The sequence below is a fragment of the Thamnophis sirtalis genome, unplaced genomic scaffold, assembly GCF_051295495.1.
Source record: "Thamnophis sirtalis isolate CommonGarterSnake01/CBP01778 unplaced genomic scaffold, rThaSir2_p1.2 scaffold_6, whole genome shotgun sequence".
In the NCBI taxonomy this organism is placed as follows: domain Eukaryota; kingdom Metazoa; phylum Chordata; class Lepidosauria; order Squamata; family Natricidae; genus Thamnophis; species Thamnophis sirtalis.
The window spans coordinates 44232397-44246487 of NW_028261386.1; the positions used below are offsets into that span (position 1 = coordinate 44232397).

A 14091-nucleotide genomic window follows, 5' to 3' on the forward strand; every position below is an offset into this window, starting at 1 on the left:
TAGGTTGCTTCTCTCCTTGATTAGTTTTCACCCATTGCTTCTTATCCTGCCTTAAGATACTTTGAAGCATAGGTTGATTCCCTCTTCTCTGTGGCAAGACTCCTTAGATATTGGAACATTGCTATTATGTCACCCAGAGGTGGTATTCAGCAGGTTCTGATCAGTTTTGGAGAAAAGGTAGCAGAACTTTTGAGTAGTTTGGAGAACGAATAAATACCACCTCTGACTGGCCCCACCTCCATCTATTCTCTGCCTTCTGAGTCCCAGCTGACATGGAGGAAATGGGGATTTTGCAGTAACCTTCCCTTGGAATGGGGAGGGAATAGATATTTTACAGTATCTTTCTCCTGGAGTGGGATGGGAATGGAAATTTTACATTATCCTTTTACAGTATCCTACCACGCCCGCCAAGCCACACCCACCAAGCCTTGCCCACAGAACTGGTAGTAAAAAAAATTGAATCCCACCACTGATGTCACCCATAGTCTTCTTCTTTGCATTACATTGGACATACCCAATTCCTGAAATCATTCTTCATGTTTTAGCCTCCAGTCCCCTAATCATCTTTGTTGCTCTTCTTTGCACTATTTCCAAAGTCTCAACATCATTTTAATATTATGGTGACCGAAATTGGATGCAATATTCCAAGTCTGATCTTATCAAGGCATTATAAAGAGGTACTAACACTTCACTTATGGTAATTTTGGATTCGATCTATTCCAACATGGAGATATTATTCAGGGTGACTGCAGGATAGTGTAGCTAGCCCTTGTCTTCAGAGTTATAGTTCTCTGAACTACCCTAATGGAAGAGAACAGAACAATGGAGAATCAGAATCTGAAAAAAAGATAACGAGACCCCCCCCCACACAAATAATAGATTTAGGTCTTGGTCTGCAGGACATGAAAAACCATTACTTCATGCACAGCTAGCTAGCTAGACTGGGAGAAAATACTCAGTGCAGAGATGCAATTCTCTTTAAAGCCAGACTAGTTAATGAAATATTAGTTCCAGAAAAGCCAAATCAAACAAGGAGCAGATGGAAGGATTCATAGTGTGATGAAACTGAATATTTTCCACTTGGTAGTCACATTTGGATACTCTGAAAGGAAATGCAAGTTAGCCTTGACTGAATTGTATTTAACTTGGCAGCTAAACTGCCTCTTTTGGTAAACACCACACCTTTTAATGTATATTTTTTCTATCTTATTCATTTAGTATTTTCAATACAGAATACATTACTTTTTTTTTTTAAGGGAGGTCATAGTTGATCCCATCCTGTCCCATCCACATATCCTCTCCTAAGTTTGGTTTACTGTATAAATGGCTAAAAAAATACTAAAACATGTCAATGGATATTTGATGGGACTAGTCATTTTTGTTTCTGTGGAATATGTGCCCATAAACTCTGCTTTAATATTTTTTATTATTATCTTTGAGCTTCAATATCCAGTATTCTCTTGCCAGTCAATACAGGCAAAACCATAGGGGGAGTTCCATGTAGCCTTCATTGAGCATGTGGAGAAAAGTTGGAATATACATCTAAAGAATAATAACAGATTATAAATATAGTTATTAAAACCATAGATTTTGAGTGTAAAAATAGACACACATGCTTCTTGTGTGTTAATTCTGAGGTGAATTACTTTAGCATTGATCCACCTATGTTATAATCTGATCATCTCCTATAACTAGGGATGGGCTGCTATGGATTCGCCCCGGTTCAGGAGAATCCATAGCTAACACTATGGCTGGTTTGGAGAACCTCCAAATCCCACCCCTGGCTGGCTCCTCCCTCCCTTCCACCCTTCCCTCCCTCTCCTCCCCTCCCAGGAGTCCCCACGTGGTCAGTTTTGGATGCGAGGTAAGTGCAGGGCCCACGTGGAGCCTTGGGGAGGGGGAAAACGGGTCTTCTGGAAGGCCTCTGGAGCCCGGGGGAGGGAGGTTTTGTCCTCCCAGAGGCTCAAAGAAAGCTTCTGGAGCATGGGGAAGGCAAAAACGCCCCCCCCCCCATGGTGCAGGAGGCTGACTTGGCAATGCCCACAATGGCCACACCCACCCAGCAATTGGCAGAGAACCCATGGCTGAAATTTTTGAAGCCCATCCCTGGCTGTAACTCTAGGAGCACTAGGTGTTTAAAATTGCTTTTCAAGAAAAGAAAATAAGGCACCTTTTAAAAAGGCCATACAGTTCATGATTATGGAATTTGAATACACATAAGTAACTGAAAATAAGATAAAGAAAATGCTGTCTATATAACCAAAAGAAAAATAGAAAAATAAGGACGAGAGACATCCAACGGGGAACAAAAGACAGTGAGAGGGAATGAACAGAAAATAAAATCACCTCCCTTCAAGGAGATTCTAACAGGAGTTCTATTCTCATTTTGACTAGACATTAAGAAAGTTGTATGCACAACTTAGAATTTTTAAGTTAAAAATACAATATTTAGGATATATGGAGAATCTGCGTAGACCCAGGCTACAAGCTGACCGGAGGCAGCCTGACAAACCAAGGCTAGGTCATCTGTCCTCTTTCTTCTGGGATGGGTTGCGGGAAGTCAGGTTGAACAGGAAGGGAAGAGCGATTCTGAGATGCCAAAGGAGTCGGCTCTTCCAGATGAGATCACTGTCAGGGATGATCAATGTACTGACCTACTTAATTTGACAGTACCTCTTTATCTAACAGAAAATGGTGGCTGATGCCGGTATAATAAATATGCATGATTTCCCCAACAATTTCTTCTCATATGTGTCATCTGACTATATGCCTTTTAGTACAGCAACACTGCCTGATCTTAGGAAGAAGTGACTTTTGCAGGGCACATTTTGTACTCTGCCGCCATCTAGTGGACATGGTGTTCAATCACAGCAGGTCTCCACCAGGAAAACGAACGCTGCTAGCAGGACCATAGATGGCATTTGGTGACTCTGCTTGAAGTTGTTTGTAACATAAAGTTTAAACCACACTGACCTCTTGTGTTTGTTAGCTGATCAATATTTACTTGCCATTCTCTGAGAAAGTTCAGAAAGGTGACATAACAGTCCAATGTATAGGACATTAACATGGTTAAAAACTACCAAATAATTTGAAAGGGAGCTCAATCTAAATGTCATACAGTTTTTAAATAAATGAGTGGATAAAACGTGTGGGAAAGACCACAGGTAGGGCAGTAGGCAAAGGTTTTTGAAAAAAAAGACCCTATGCCATAACTAGGGAATTACTACTGAAGAGTCCATCTCTCAATTGCCACTTTCATTTGAAGAGGGGAGTTGGGACAAGGCCTCTAGAGATGATGTTAATTTGATGAAAAAGCAGCTGATCAGTAACCTGGTCCCAAACTATATGAAAATGTAACTATCCCTTTGAAATGAGCTTGGAAGCAGACTCAAAGCATGGCAGCAACAACATTTGAGCATAAGCATAGTTGGCTACAGCGAAGGGCCAGCGATATTGTGTCTTGGATTGGATGGATGAATATAATATGATCAAGATCATTGTCATTTGGCTGAGTTTGGGAGGCTATAGAAATAGAATATAGATAGACATACAGAGATAGATAAGAAAGACTTTTTGAGACTGTATTTTCTGAACTATATAAAAAAGTTCCTTAAAATGGACACCTAACATCAAAAATGTCATCAAAAAAGTACAACAAAGAATGTTTTTTTCCTGCACCAACTCAGAAAGCTCAATCTGCCCAAGGAGCTGTTGATACTGTTCTACAGAGGAATTATTTAGTCTGTCATTTGCACCTCTATAACTGTCTGGGTTGGCTCTGCAACCTATCAAGACAAACACAGACTTCAATGGATAATTAGAAAAACAATTATTACCAACCTGCCTTCCATTGAGTACCTGTATAGTGTAGAAGTCAAAAAGAGGGTTGTGAAAATATCCACAGACCCCTTACATCCTGGACATAAATAGTTTCAGCTTCTACCCTCAAAACAATGCTATAGAGCACTGCACACCAGAACAACTAGACACAAGGACAGTTTTTATCCCCATGACATCACTCTGCTAAACAACTAATTCCCACAACACTATCAAACTATTTAGTAAGGCTGTATTACTATTATTCTTCTCATCTTTCCTATTACCTATTTCCTTTTCTACTTATGACTACAACTTTGTTGCTTGTAACTTTACAATTTATATTGTTTTATTTAGTTTTCTAGTATGATTTATGCTGATTCTATTAGTATTGTATCTTATGATTTATGATGAATATATTGCTATGACTATGATCATGATTTATTACTTTTATGTACAATGAGAGCTTATGCACCGAAGACAAATTCCTTGTGTGTCCAATCACAGTTGGCCAATAAAGAGTTCTATTCTATTCTATTCTATTCTATTTCTATACAATAGTGTAAATGAGAGTTAATCAGTAAATGGGTAATTGCAATCAAGCCATTTCCATCCAAATCATGTTGTAGTTGATGTATGCCTCTCTATGGAAGCAGAGATACAGAATATAAACTTGACATCTGAGAAAGAAAAAGTTTCTACTACACCAGAAATCTGTGAAGGCCATAGTCCTACAAAGTCATGTTCCTTCCTGTTTATCATCTGGAAAATAATATTTTTAATTTAGTCTTTAAATATATTTCTATATTGCTTATTATACAATTGCATCTAAAACTGGTTTATTGTACAATAAAATTGCTATACAAAATATTAAAACCATATATTAAAACCATACTCATTTAAAAGACAGGAAAACAAGTCATACACCCAATATTACTACACAATATTATTAATGGAAAGTCTGGATAAAAAGGTCAGTTGTTGTGGGGTTGTTTTTTTTTTTTTTTGTAATGGATGATGGCAGTGAAGCAGAGATCAGACTTTTATTCAAAAATGACTTTATAAATATAAACAAAATACTCTAGCTCAGGGCTGTCAAATGCTTGGCCCATGGGCCAAATGTGTCACACCCTGCCCATGCCCACGCCCAGTTTAGCGAAGGGGGAGGAGTCCTAATGTCATGTGACACTGCCATGATGATGTGAGTTTGACACCCCTGCTCTAGATCAAGGGTGTCCAATCTTGGCACCTTTCAGAATTATGGACTTCAGCTCCCAGAATTCCCCAGACAGACAATTCCCCATGCTACCTGGGGAATTCTGGGAGTTAAGTCCATAAGTCTTAAAGTTGCCTAGATATTTCCATTCTAAGGACAGGAATTTGCTATTTATCTCACCTTAACTGTGCATTTCTAAAGGTTTCTTTTTTATATTATACTAATTCATTTTATATTATACTAACTCGATTATTTTAAGTGAGCCAAAACAATGCATCCTTCACTTCACCCCTCCTATTCTCAACCCTCAATTATTTGTTGCTAGTGAACACTTTGTTATTGCAACATATAAATGTAGCCACTAGTGTTAGATACATTTTATCTCTCAGACTTTGATTGCTTTTACTATCTCTCCTCCTTCTCTCCCCAGAGACCTCTCCCAATTTCTTCCTTCAGGGATTTGAGTTGGTTCCTCACCATAGATCTCTTCTTCCAGTGATGAAATGTCACCTTTCAGCCTTGACAATGTCACAACAGATTCAATGGGAATTCTCCCTTGGGTGAATGTAGAAATGTCCCCAGATGGCTTCCTCCTTCTGGCCCTGGGTCCTTAGAGATTCCACGGTTACTTTTTTCTGGCCCTGGCAGCCATCATCACCCAGGATCTATCAATCTACCAGATTCCATCTTCTCAGGATTCAACCTCTGTTTATTGGCTGAAATTGTCCTCATTAGTGCTGTGATGATGAACCTATGGCACACGCATCACAGGTAGCACACGGAGCCATATTTGCTGGCTTGCAGGTGCACGCCAGCCAGCTGATTTTCAGCCTTCCGGAGTACCAAGGAAGGCCATTTTTGCCATCTCCAAGCTTCAGGAAAGCCTCCAGAATCTGGGGAGGGCAAAAAACAGGCTCAACAGGCCAACTGGAAGTTTGTTCCCAAGCTTCCAATTGGCTCATTGGGGCCATTTTTCACCCTCCCCCGGCTTCAAAGCCTGAAGAGGGGTCATGTGCACATGCGCAGGTGAACAGGTCATTAATTTCCAATTGGTAAACAGGATCCCTGATCCAGAGACTATGGAACAGGGGTGTCAAACTCAAGTCATCACATTGTCGTCATGTGACATATTACGACTTTTCCCCTTCACTAAACCGGGGGATGGGGGTGGCCAGCGCTTGACGCATCTGGGCAAAGGGCCACGAGTTTGATACCCCTGCTATAGAGAAGCCCTAACACTCCTGATGATTGTTCCCAGCAGTTTTATATAGTTCTAAATTGGATTATATTCCAACTATGGTGCTGGAGAAACCTCCTGCGAGTCCCTTGGGCTGCAAGATGATCAAACCGGTCAGTCCTAGAGGAGATCAACCCTGATTGCTCTTTAGAAGGCTAGATCCTGAAGATGAAACTCAACTACGTTAGACACCTAGTGAGAAGGAAGGACTCACTGGAGAAGAGCCTAATGCTGGGAACGATTCAGGGCAAAAGGGGACCACAGAGAATGAGGTAGCTGGATGGAATCATAGAAGCAGAAGGCGTGAGCTTAAATGGACTCCAGAGGATGGTAGAGGACAGGAAGGCCTGGAGGAACGTTGTCCATGGGGTTGTGATGGATCGGACACAACTTTGCAACTAACAACTGTAGGAAGTTAAAACCCACCCCTCTACTAGAAAACTGAAATATCTTGGGCAGTAGTAAGAATATTATATTTCCCTGTGGAAAGGAAGAAACATGTTTTTAAAGACAGAGTAGCTCCCTGCAGCTCCTGCCCCCCCCCGCTTTGTCAATGAGCCATTAAAGCCTGAGCTGGTCTACTTTATATAATAAAGGTAGGATCATTTAGACATTTAGACATTTATTAAGATTTATAGGCCGCCCTTCTCCCTGAGGGGACTCAGGGCAGCTTACAATCACGGGAGGGGGGTGCAATAATAAAAGACAAACAGTGAGTAAACAAGATAAGTAATAAAACACCAACTTGCATTCAACAGTCAACACTCGGGCGGGTAATTTAAGAACTTATCCCCAGGCTTGCTGGGAGAGCCAGGTCTTAAGGGCCGTGCGGAAGGTCTGGATGGTGGTGAGGGTACGAATCTCAACGGGGAGATCGTTCCACAGGGTCGGAGCTGCAACAGAAAAGGCTCTCCTCCGTGTAGTCGCCAGTCGACATTGACTGGCAGATGGGATCCGGAGGAGGCCCAATCTGTGCGATCTAATCGGTCGAAGGGAGGTACTCGGCAGAAGGCGGTCTCTGCAGTACCCAGATCCACTACCATGGAGCGCTTTAAAGGTGGTCATCAATATCCTGAAGTGCACCTGGAGATCGACAGGTAGCCAGTGCAGCTCGCGGAGGATGGGTGTAATGTGGGTGAACCGCGGTGCGCCCACTATCACTCGCGCGGCTGCATTCTGGACTAACTGCAGTCGCCGGATGCACTTCAAGGGCAGCCCCATGTAGAGCCCATTGCAGTATTCCAGCCTAGAGATCACAAGGGCTCGAGTGACTGTTGTGAGAGCCTCCCGGTTCAGATAGGATCAGCCTTCCACAGAAACTCACATGGCATCTGGAAACTCAATCAAACTTGGGACTCAAAACACAGCCTACAGTGGTGCCCCTGAATGGCCCCATGGGAGTCTCACAACCAATCAGAATACATTCCTTACACAGGAACAAGAAACAGAGAGGTGGGGCTGAACAGATTATAAAAAAACCCAGAAAGCCCCTTCTTTTGCCTCTTCTCTTCTTCACCCAACATCTGGAAGCATGTGACCCATTTCTGTTCAGGAACTCAAACCATGTGATCCTATCTAACATTAAACCATATTTCCAAGCAGCATACATGTCTCCAGTGTCTTTTTCCCCACTTGGAGCTGAACCCAGAAAGACATTTCTTCCATCACAACAACAATACATTAGTGCCTTATGGTAATCAGAATTAGCAAGGTGAAGAGACCAGTTATCCGTTGCTATTCTCTTAAGATCACAGGCACAAATAGTAGTGCAACACAGTCATTGAAGAATACTATTTGATTATACCAATCTGCCTCAAATTGTTACCATCTTTTGCGTTAGACCCAAGCTCCCATTACTTCCTCCCTGAACTTTGCATGGGCTTTTTGCACAAGTCAGCTAATTCAACAAGGGACTGCCTCATATCCTAGGGATGAAAGGGACTCCAAACAAAGCAAGGCTCAGCTCCCCTCGTTTCCGATTTTATGAACTTCAAAGCAGCGAAAAACCCGAAATGGTTAAAATTTACTCCCCAGAGGTTTAACATTTTCTGAGTTCCCACCAGCTCGATTGTCAGATGTTAAAACATGGAGGAAAAATGATATTGACGTAAGAATCAATGCTATTTCCGGTTTTGGCAGCGTCTTAAAAAATACCAACAATCTCCTGGCTTGCCCGCAGGTAAGCAGGCTAAGTCTACAGGTTGCAGCGATCCATCACTCTTGCAATGCAACTTAAGCCATCTCGCTCCTCGTCGCTGCTGGCCAGATACCAACAGGGGGAAAGAAACAGGCACAAAGGAGCGTTGAGCTGCGTCTCCCGAGTTACTCCTGCACGGGAACTGCACGGAGGGAAAGAAGCGAGACTCCCTCCGCGCAGACCCGAGCCCGCCGAAAAGCCCGCAGCTCGGGGCAAGGGAAACGCCCCGCCCTCAGCCTAGAAGAGGCGGGGTCGCGGCTTATTGGGCCGGAGCCGGAAGCCTGGAAGGCTGGCTCATGCCGCGCGAGAAGGCGGGCGATGTGGCAGGTCGGTGCATTTGTTTTGTCTCGCGTTGTTACTTGGTTCAAAGGCTGCTAGCGGCGATCTCCGGCGGGAATGCTCGTTTGTGCTCTAAAAAGCTGCTTTGTCGGGGAGAAGGGATGCTGGCCAAGGGGTCATGCCCGGAGACTTGGAAAAGGCCCTGGCGCTGCGTGCCGGATGAAATACAAAGGAACGTGGTTAAAGAGGCATCGTTTCGAAAGCCACGAAAAGTAGCGGAGCGCTGCGCCCCTAAATAGCAGCATCAGCTTCTGGAATGGCAGGAGTCTGCCCGCGAATTGCCTGAGACAAAGAAAATGGGCTTCATTTTTCTGGTTCGGTCCCAAAGTTGTGTCTGAGTCTTTGCGACCCCATGGACTAGAGCAGGGGTCTCTAACCTTGACAACTTTAAGCCTGGAGGACTTCAACTCCCAGAATTCCCCAGCCAGCTTTGCTTCTGGGAGTTGAAGTCCTCCAGGCTTAAAGTTGCCAGGGTCTCCCAACCCCTGTACTGTAGCACATCAGCCCTCTCCTTCCTTCACTATTTCCACTATTTTTGTACAAATTCGGGTTCATTGCATTGATGGTCCTATCTAAGCAATGGGTGGAAACTGGTCAAGGAGAGAAGCAACTTAGAACTTAGGAGAAATTTCCTGACAGAACAATTAATCAGTGCAACAACTTGCCTCCAGAAGTTGTGAATGTTCCAACATTGGAAGTTTTAAAAAAGATGTTGGATAACCATCTGTCTGAAGTGGTGCAGGGTGTCCTGCCTGAGCAGGGAGTTGGAGACTAGAAGACCTCCAAGGTCCCTTCCAACTCTGTTATTCTTTTCTAACCATCTCATGCTCTGTCTCCCACTTTTCCTCTTGCCTTTAATCTGTCCCAACATCAGGGTCTTTCCCAGTGAATCTTCTTTTTTCATTAGTTGGCCAGAGTACTTGAGCTTCAGCTTCAGTAGCTCTCCTTCCAAAGCACCTAATTTCCTTTAGGATTGATTGGTTGATTTGATCTCCTTGCCGTCCAAAAGACTATCTCAAGAGTCTTCTCCAAAGCCACAACTAGAAAGTAAAGTGTGCTTAATATGGCACTCCTAGCCAAGTTTGCTTAGAAGTGAGTCTCAGCGTGTTCATGAATACCTGTTTGCTCTTGTGGGATCAATCTGTGCCACAGTCTGACTCTCCTCTGGCATCTTTGTGTGGCTTCTGGTAGTGTAAAGAGTGCCCTCATTACACTACCGCAGTTAGGCTCATCAATTAAGTAGGATGTTCTGTTTGTTAAAAGTATTATAAAATCAGAATACATATTTGGTTGTATGATGCATTTTTTACAAGATATAATGCTGAAAAATACAAGGGGTAAGATTGCCCACTAAAGAAGGATGGCTGATTAAAAAATATATATATTAACTGATCCAATCACCAATTAATTATCCATCAGCCAGGTAGTCCAGTGCAGGTAATCAAACCCCTGAGTACTACAGCTATCTTTATTGTAAGGTTACATACTGTAACACTGTTGCAAGGCTGAAAGTTCATTCCCCCTACATTTCAGAGTACTAGAGAGGATCATTTCAGAGGTGCTTTCTCTATGGCCCTTCCTGCTTTAGACTCCAATTTCTCTTACTGTGACATATTATTGTCTAGGTTGCCTATGGCTCTTCCTCCTGTCTCTGAAGGTTATTCTCACAGACATTACATTGTCTCCTACTGCTTGTCTGTGGTCTGGTAGCCTGCTGAGTAACGATGGGAATATTTTGATCTACTATTAGTTCCATCACAGCACCGCACAATCTTTCTTCCGAACATGATCTTTGAGAGGAAAAGGTTTCTTCTCCTCCTACTGTGTACACATATACAAAGAGGTAAGCTTTGTTGAATTCAGTGAACAAATTGAACATATTCTGAGCTATATCAGTGAACAAATTGAACATATTCTGAGCTATATTAGTGGGTCCCTGTAACATACATGTTTAGTCAAAAATTTGTTGAGCAGGAATCCGTTGCATTTAGAAGAGTTTTCCCTCAAGCAACTGGACATCAGATTACAGCCTAAAATTTAGTGTTCACATTTTAATATTGTTCTTAACCACATAGTTAAGGATAGGAATGTGGCACCTATGACCTTCCTGATGTTGCTTAAACACTAGTGGCCTCAGTCAACATAATCAATGATAAAAGATCCACCATGCTTCCCCTATCCTGGCCACAGGCCCATTGTCTAGTTGTGTTTCACCAGCCAGGAACATACTATTATACCTCCCTGTGCCCCTCCTCCATGTTTTTTTCACTCAGAAATTTCATCTTTCTTGAGAGCCAGTTTGGCCTAGTCTAGTGGCAAAGGCACTACTAGACTAAAAACTAGGAGACTGTGAGTTCTAGTCCCACCTTAGGCATGTAAGCTAGCTGGGTGACTTTGGACCAGTTACTCTCTCAGCCGACATATCAGGCTCAGGCAACAAGCCAATCAATTCCTGTTCCAAGCAATGGATCTATACTAAAAATTAATAATACATTTCTTCTGAAAAATTATTTCTTAGCTGCAGTTCAGAAACAAGCTGCCCTATTTCTAATCAGACTATTATATTGTCTTCTTCACTAATTGTGTACTCAGTGTGGATATGTTGATTTCCACCATACCAGAAAGTTTTAGGAAAGATCAAATTGTTTTGCTTCTACTTTGTGCATTTCAGGAATGAGAAAAAAGTTTTGAAGGGGGGGAGGCTGATTTTAGTCTGGAATTTAGGTTAAAAAAACAGTCTTTCTTTACTTATATTTTGTCTACCTAGCTAGCTATCTGTGTTGATGCATAGGGGTTCTATTTTTTACATTGCAACATCTCTTCTTAGGCTTTTAGGTACCCAAACTATAAGCCTCTTCAATCTTCTGTTGTCTGCAAGATGAAGAAAAGAAGTAAAAATTTTCAAAAATAAAATTTGAAATTCTTCCTCAAGTTTCTCTGATCCTGTCTGACATTTCTATGTGGGGCTAACTAAATACTAAACATGTTATCTCATTGTTTTTAGGTGTATTGCTAGGATGTCCTCCTAAGTGTTGAGAGGCCTTAAAATGTTCTTCCAGTCGGAGATTTTGCCTAGATGGGAATTGTGTCTTTACTTGTTTCTTACTTTTGGCTCTCATTTTTATTCTTTCTATGAAGTCTTCCAAGCTTCTCAAGGTACGTCTCAACTTCAGACCCGTTATCTTTAGGTTTTATTTTTTGCTTTTGCAGTTTTCAATAAATCGAAAAATTTAAAAAAAAACAAAATCTGTAACTGCTTTCCTAAAGTCCCAAGCAGATTGTTGCATTGTGTCATTTTGTTTGTGTGCGTGTTTTCTAGAATAGTGAGTAGATATTATAAGATTCTTTATAATTCATACAATGGAAAAGGAAAGCAACATAAAATAAGCAACATAAAATAATCTCTATAAGAATAAATGGGTTTGTGATGAATGTGTAGGCTGGTATATCTGGTGCCAACATATCTTTTTTCATGCTTTGTTTGATGCATTGATTATGTACCATAAAGTTGCCTTGATTATTAGCAGCTACATATCTGGGAGAATGTCACCTATTGTGGTGCTCATTGGCAACAGTCAGGTGCAAAAATATGTGAGATCCTGGAAGCCAATTTACATAAGGAATCTACAATTTAGGTGTTAATTTTCTCCAAAAACACTAAAAATTGAAGATTTTTTAAAAATCGCCCCTACAGTAACTTCTCCATGGTATCCAGCTAACATGACTTCTGAAACTTCCAGAAATTGGTTCACATTGGACATCACTCACTTTGAAAAGTTTTAGATAAAAATAATTAGCATCTGCCATTGCATCTTATAATTCACAATATACCTACCTACTTCAATTACAGCTGTACTACCAGAAGATCCTCTTTGCATAACCTGTGACAGGTTTGAATAGCTATAGATTTTCCTTTTAGCCACAGCCCTTTTCCTGGAATCCCAGAGACCCCGAGATTATAATGCAAAAAAGATTTGTTGAAAGTGCTGTGTAATTTTCTGCCAATTTTCAGTGAGAAATCAAAGAAAAAAGCACTCTTGGTTGCTATAGAACAAAACTTTGCATGGTTCTATTTAGTGATTATGGAATGCGGTGGCTCAGTGACTAAGATGCTGAGCTTGGTGATCAGAAAGGTCTGCAGTTCGGCGGCTCGAGTCCGTAGCGCTGCGTAACGGAGTGAGCTCCCGTTACTTCTCCCAGCTTCTGCCAACTTAGCAGTTCGAAAGCATGTAAAAATGCAAGTAGAAAAATAGGAACCACCTTGGTAACAGCATTCCATGCACCTTCGGCATTTAGTCATGCCAGCCACCTGGCCACAGAGACGTCTTTGGACAGTACTGACTCTTCGGTTTTGAAACGGAGATGAGCACCACCCCCTAGAGTCGGGAACAACTAGCACATGTGCAAAGGGAAACTTTACCTTTATTTAGTGATTAAACACATATATTGTCACTTGTCCATTCAGTAAAATACATGCTAATTCTTCAATGTTATCTCCTCCTTTGGATGGCTTTTTTAGAGTTAGAATTAGGTGGCTCAATAATAGTCTTAGTTGTACTTGATATGTAGAAGAATAAATGTTATATGTATCTGGTATATTATTGCGTAGGGTTTGAGCTGATTACTGCCACTCCAATCCACCTCAGAAGGGTTTGATAGTATGGAAAATAGGAGGGAAGGAGTGTTATGTATGCCACTCTGAGCTCTTGAAAAAAGCTAGCATCCAAGAAAGAGAATTGCTAAAGTGACTCCTGCTATTCTTCATGTTTTCCACTAGGGGGAGATAGCATAACAGTTTTTAGAATGTTGATTAATGTATCCAATAACAAGGTGGTTTATAGAAACAATTATCATTAGGATATTAGATGTTTTAACTTCTAACATTTCAAATTATTTTTGTCTCTAATTTTTGAACTGATAATCTATGTATAGAAAACAAAATAAAGGTACTTGATAAGAACATCCTTCATTATTTCAATGTCCTCATATTCCATCTGAGAACTCAGTCATCACAAGAAATTTATAATTTGTGGGAACAGATTGAATCTAAGCCTGGCTTTGAGTAATCTGAAACTCCCCATAAGTGTTCAACAATAATATTTTAGCACAAGAAGGTTTCTTTGATTGCTGCTGTTTTAAAAATGACCAGGTGTGGGCTTTGATATTTAGCAATGCAATTTTGTTCCAGAATAGTTCATAATGTCAAGTGGAAAGCTTAGTTAAAGAACGTTTGTGCTAAATGGACAGTATAAGTAGCTTCTTGAAAAATATGCTTTGATGGTATAG

The 14091-nt window shown here is 41.3% G+C and overlaps 1 protein-coding gene across 2 annotated transcripts in view; it reads left to right on the forward strand.

The window, feature by feature from the left end:
- Window positions 1-11788: 11788 nt before the first annotated feature.
- HHAT (hedgehog acyltransferase) overlaps window positions 11789-14091 on the forward strand; it is a 160028-nt gene continuing 157725 nt past the window's right edge. The window contains exon 1 of one of the 2 annotated variants that reach the window (XM_087717742.1): window positions 11789-11961. In XM_087717742.1, the coding sequence (XP_087573868.1) occupies window positions 11853-11961 (109 nt within the window). In that variant the 5' untranslated portion in view covers window positions 11789-11852. The remainder of the gene's footprint in view (window positions 11962-14091) is intronic. The other variant, XM_087717741.1, reaches the window with a different exon arrangement.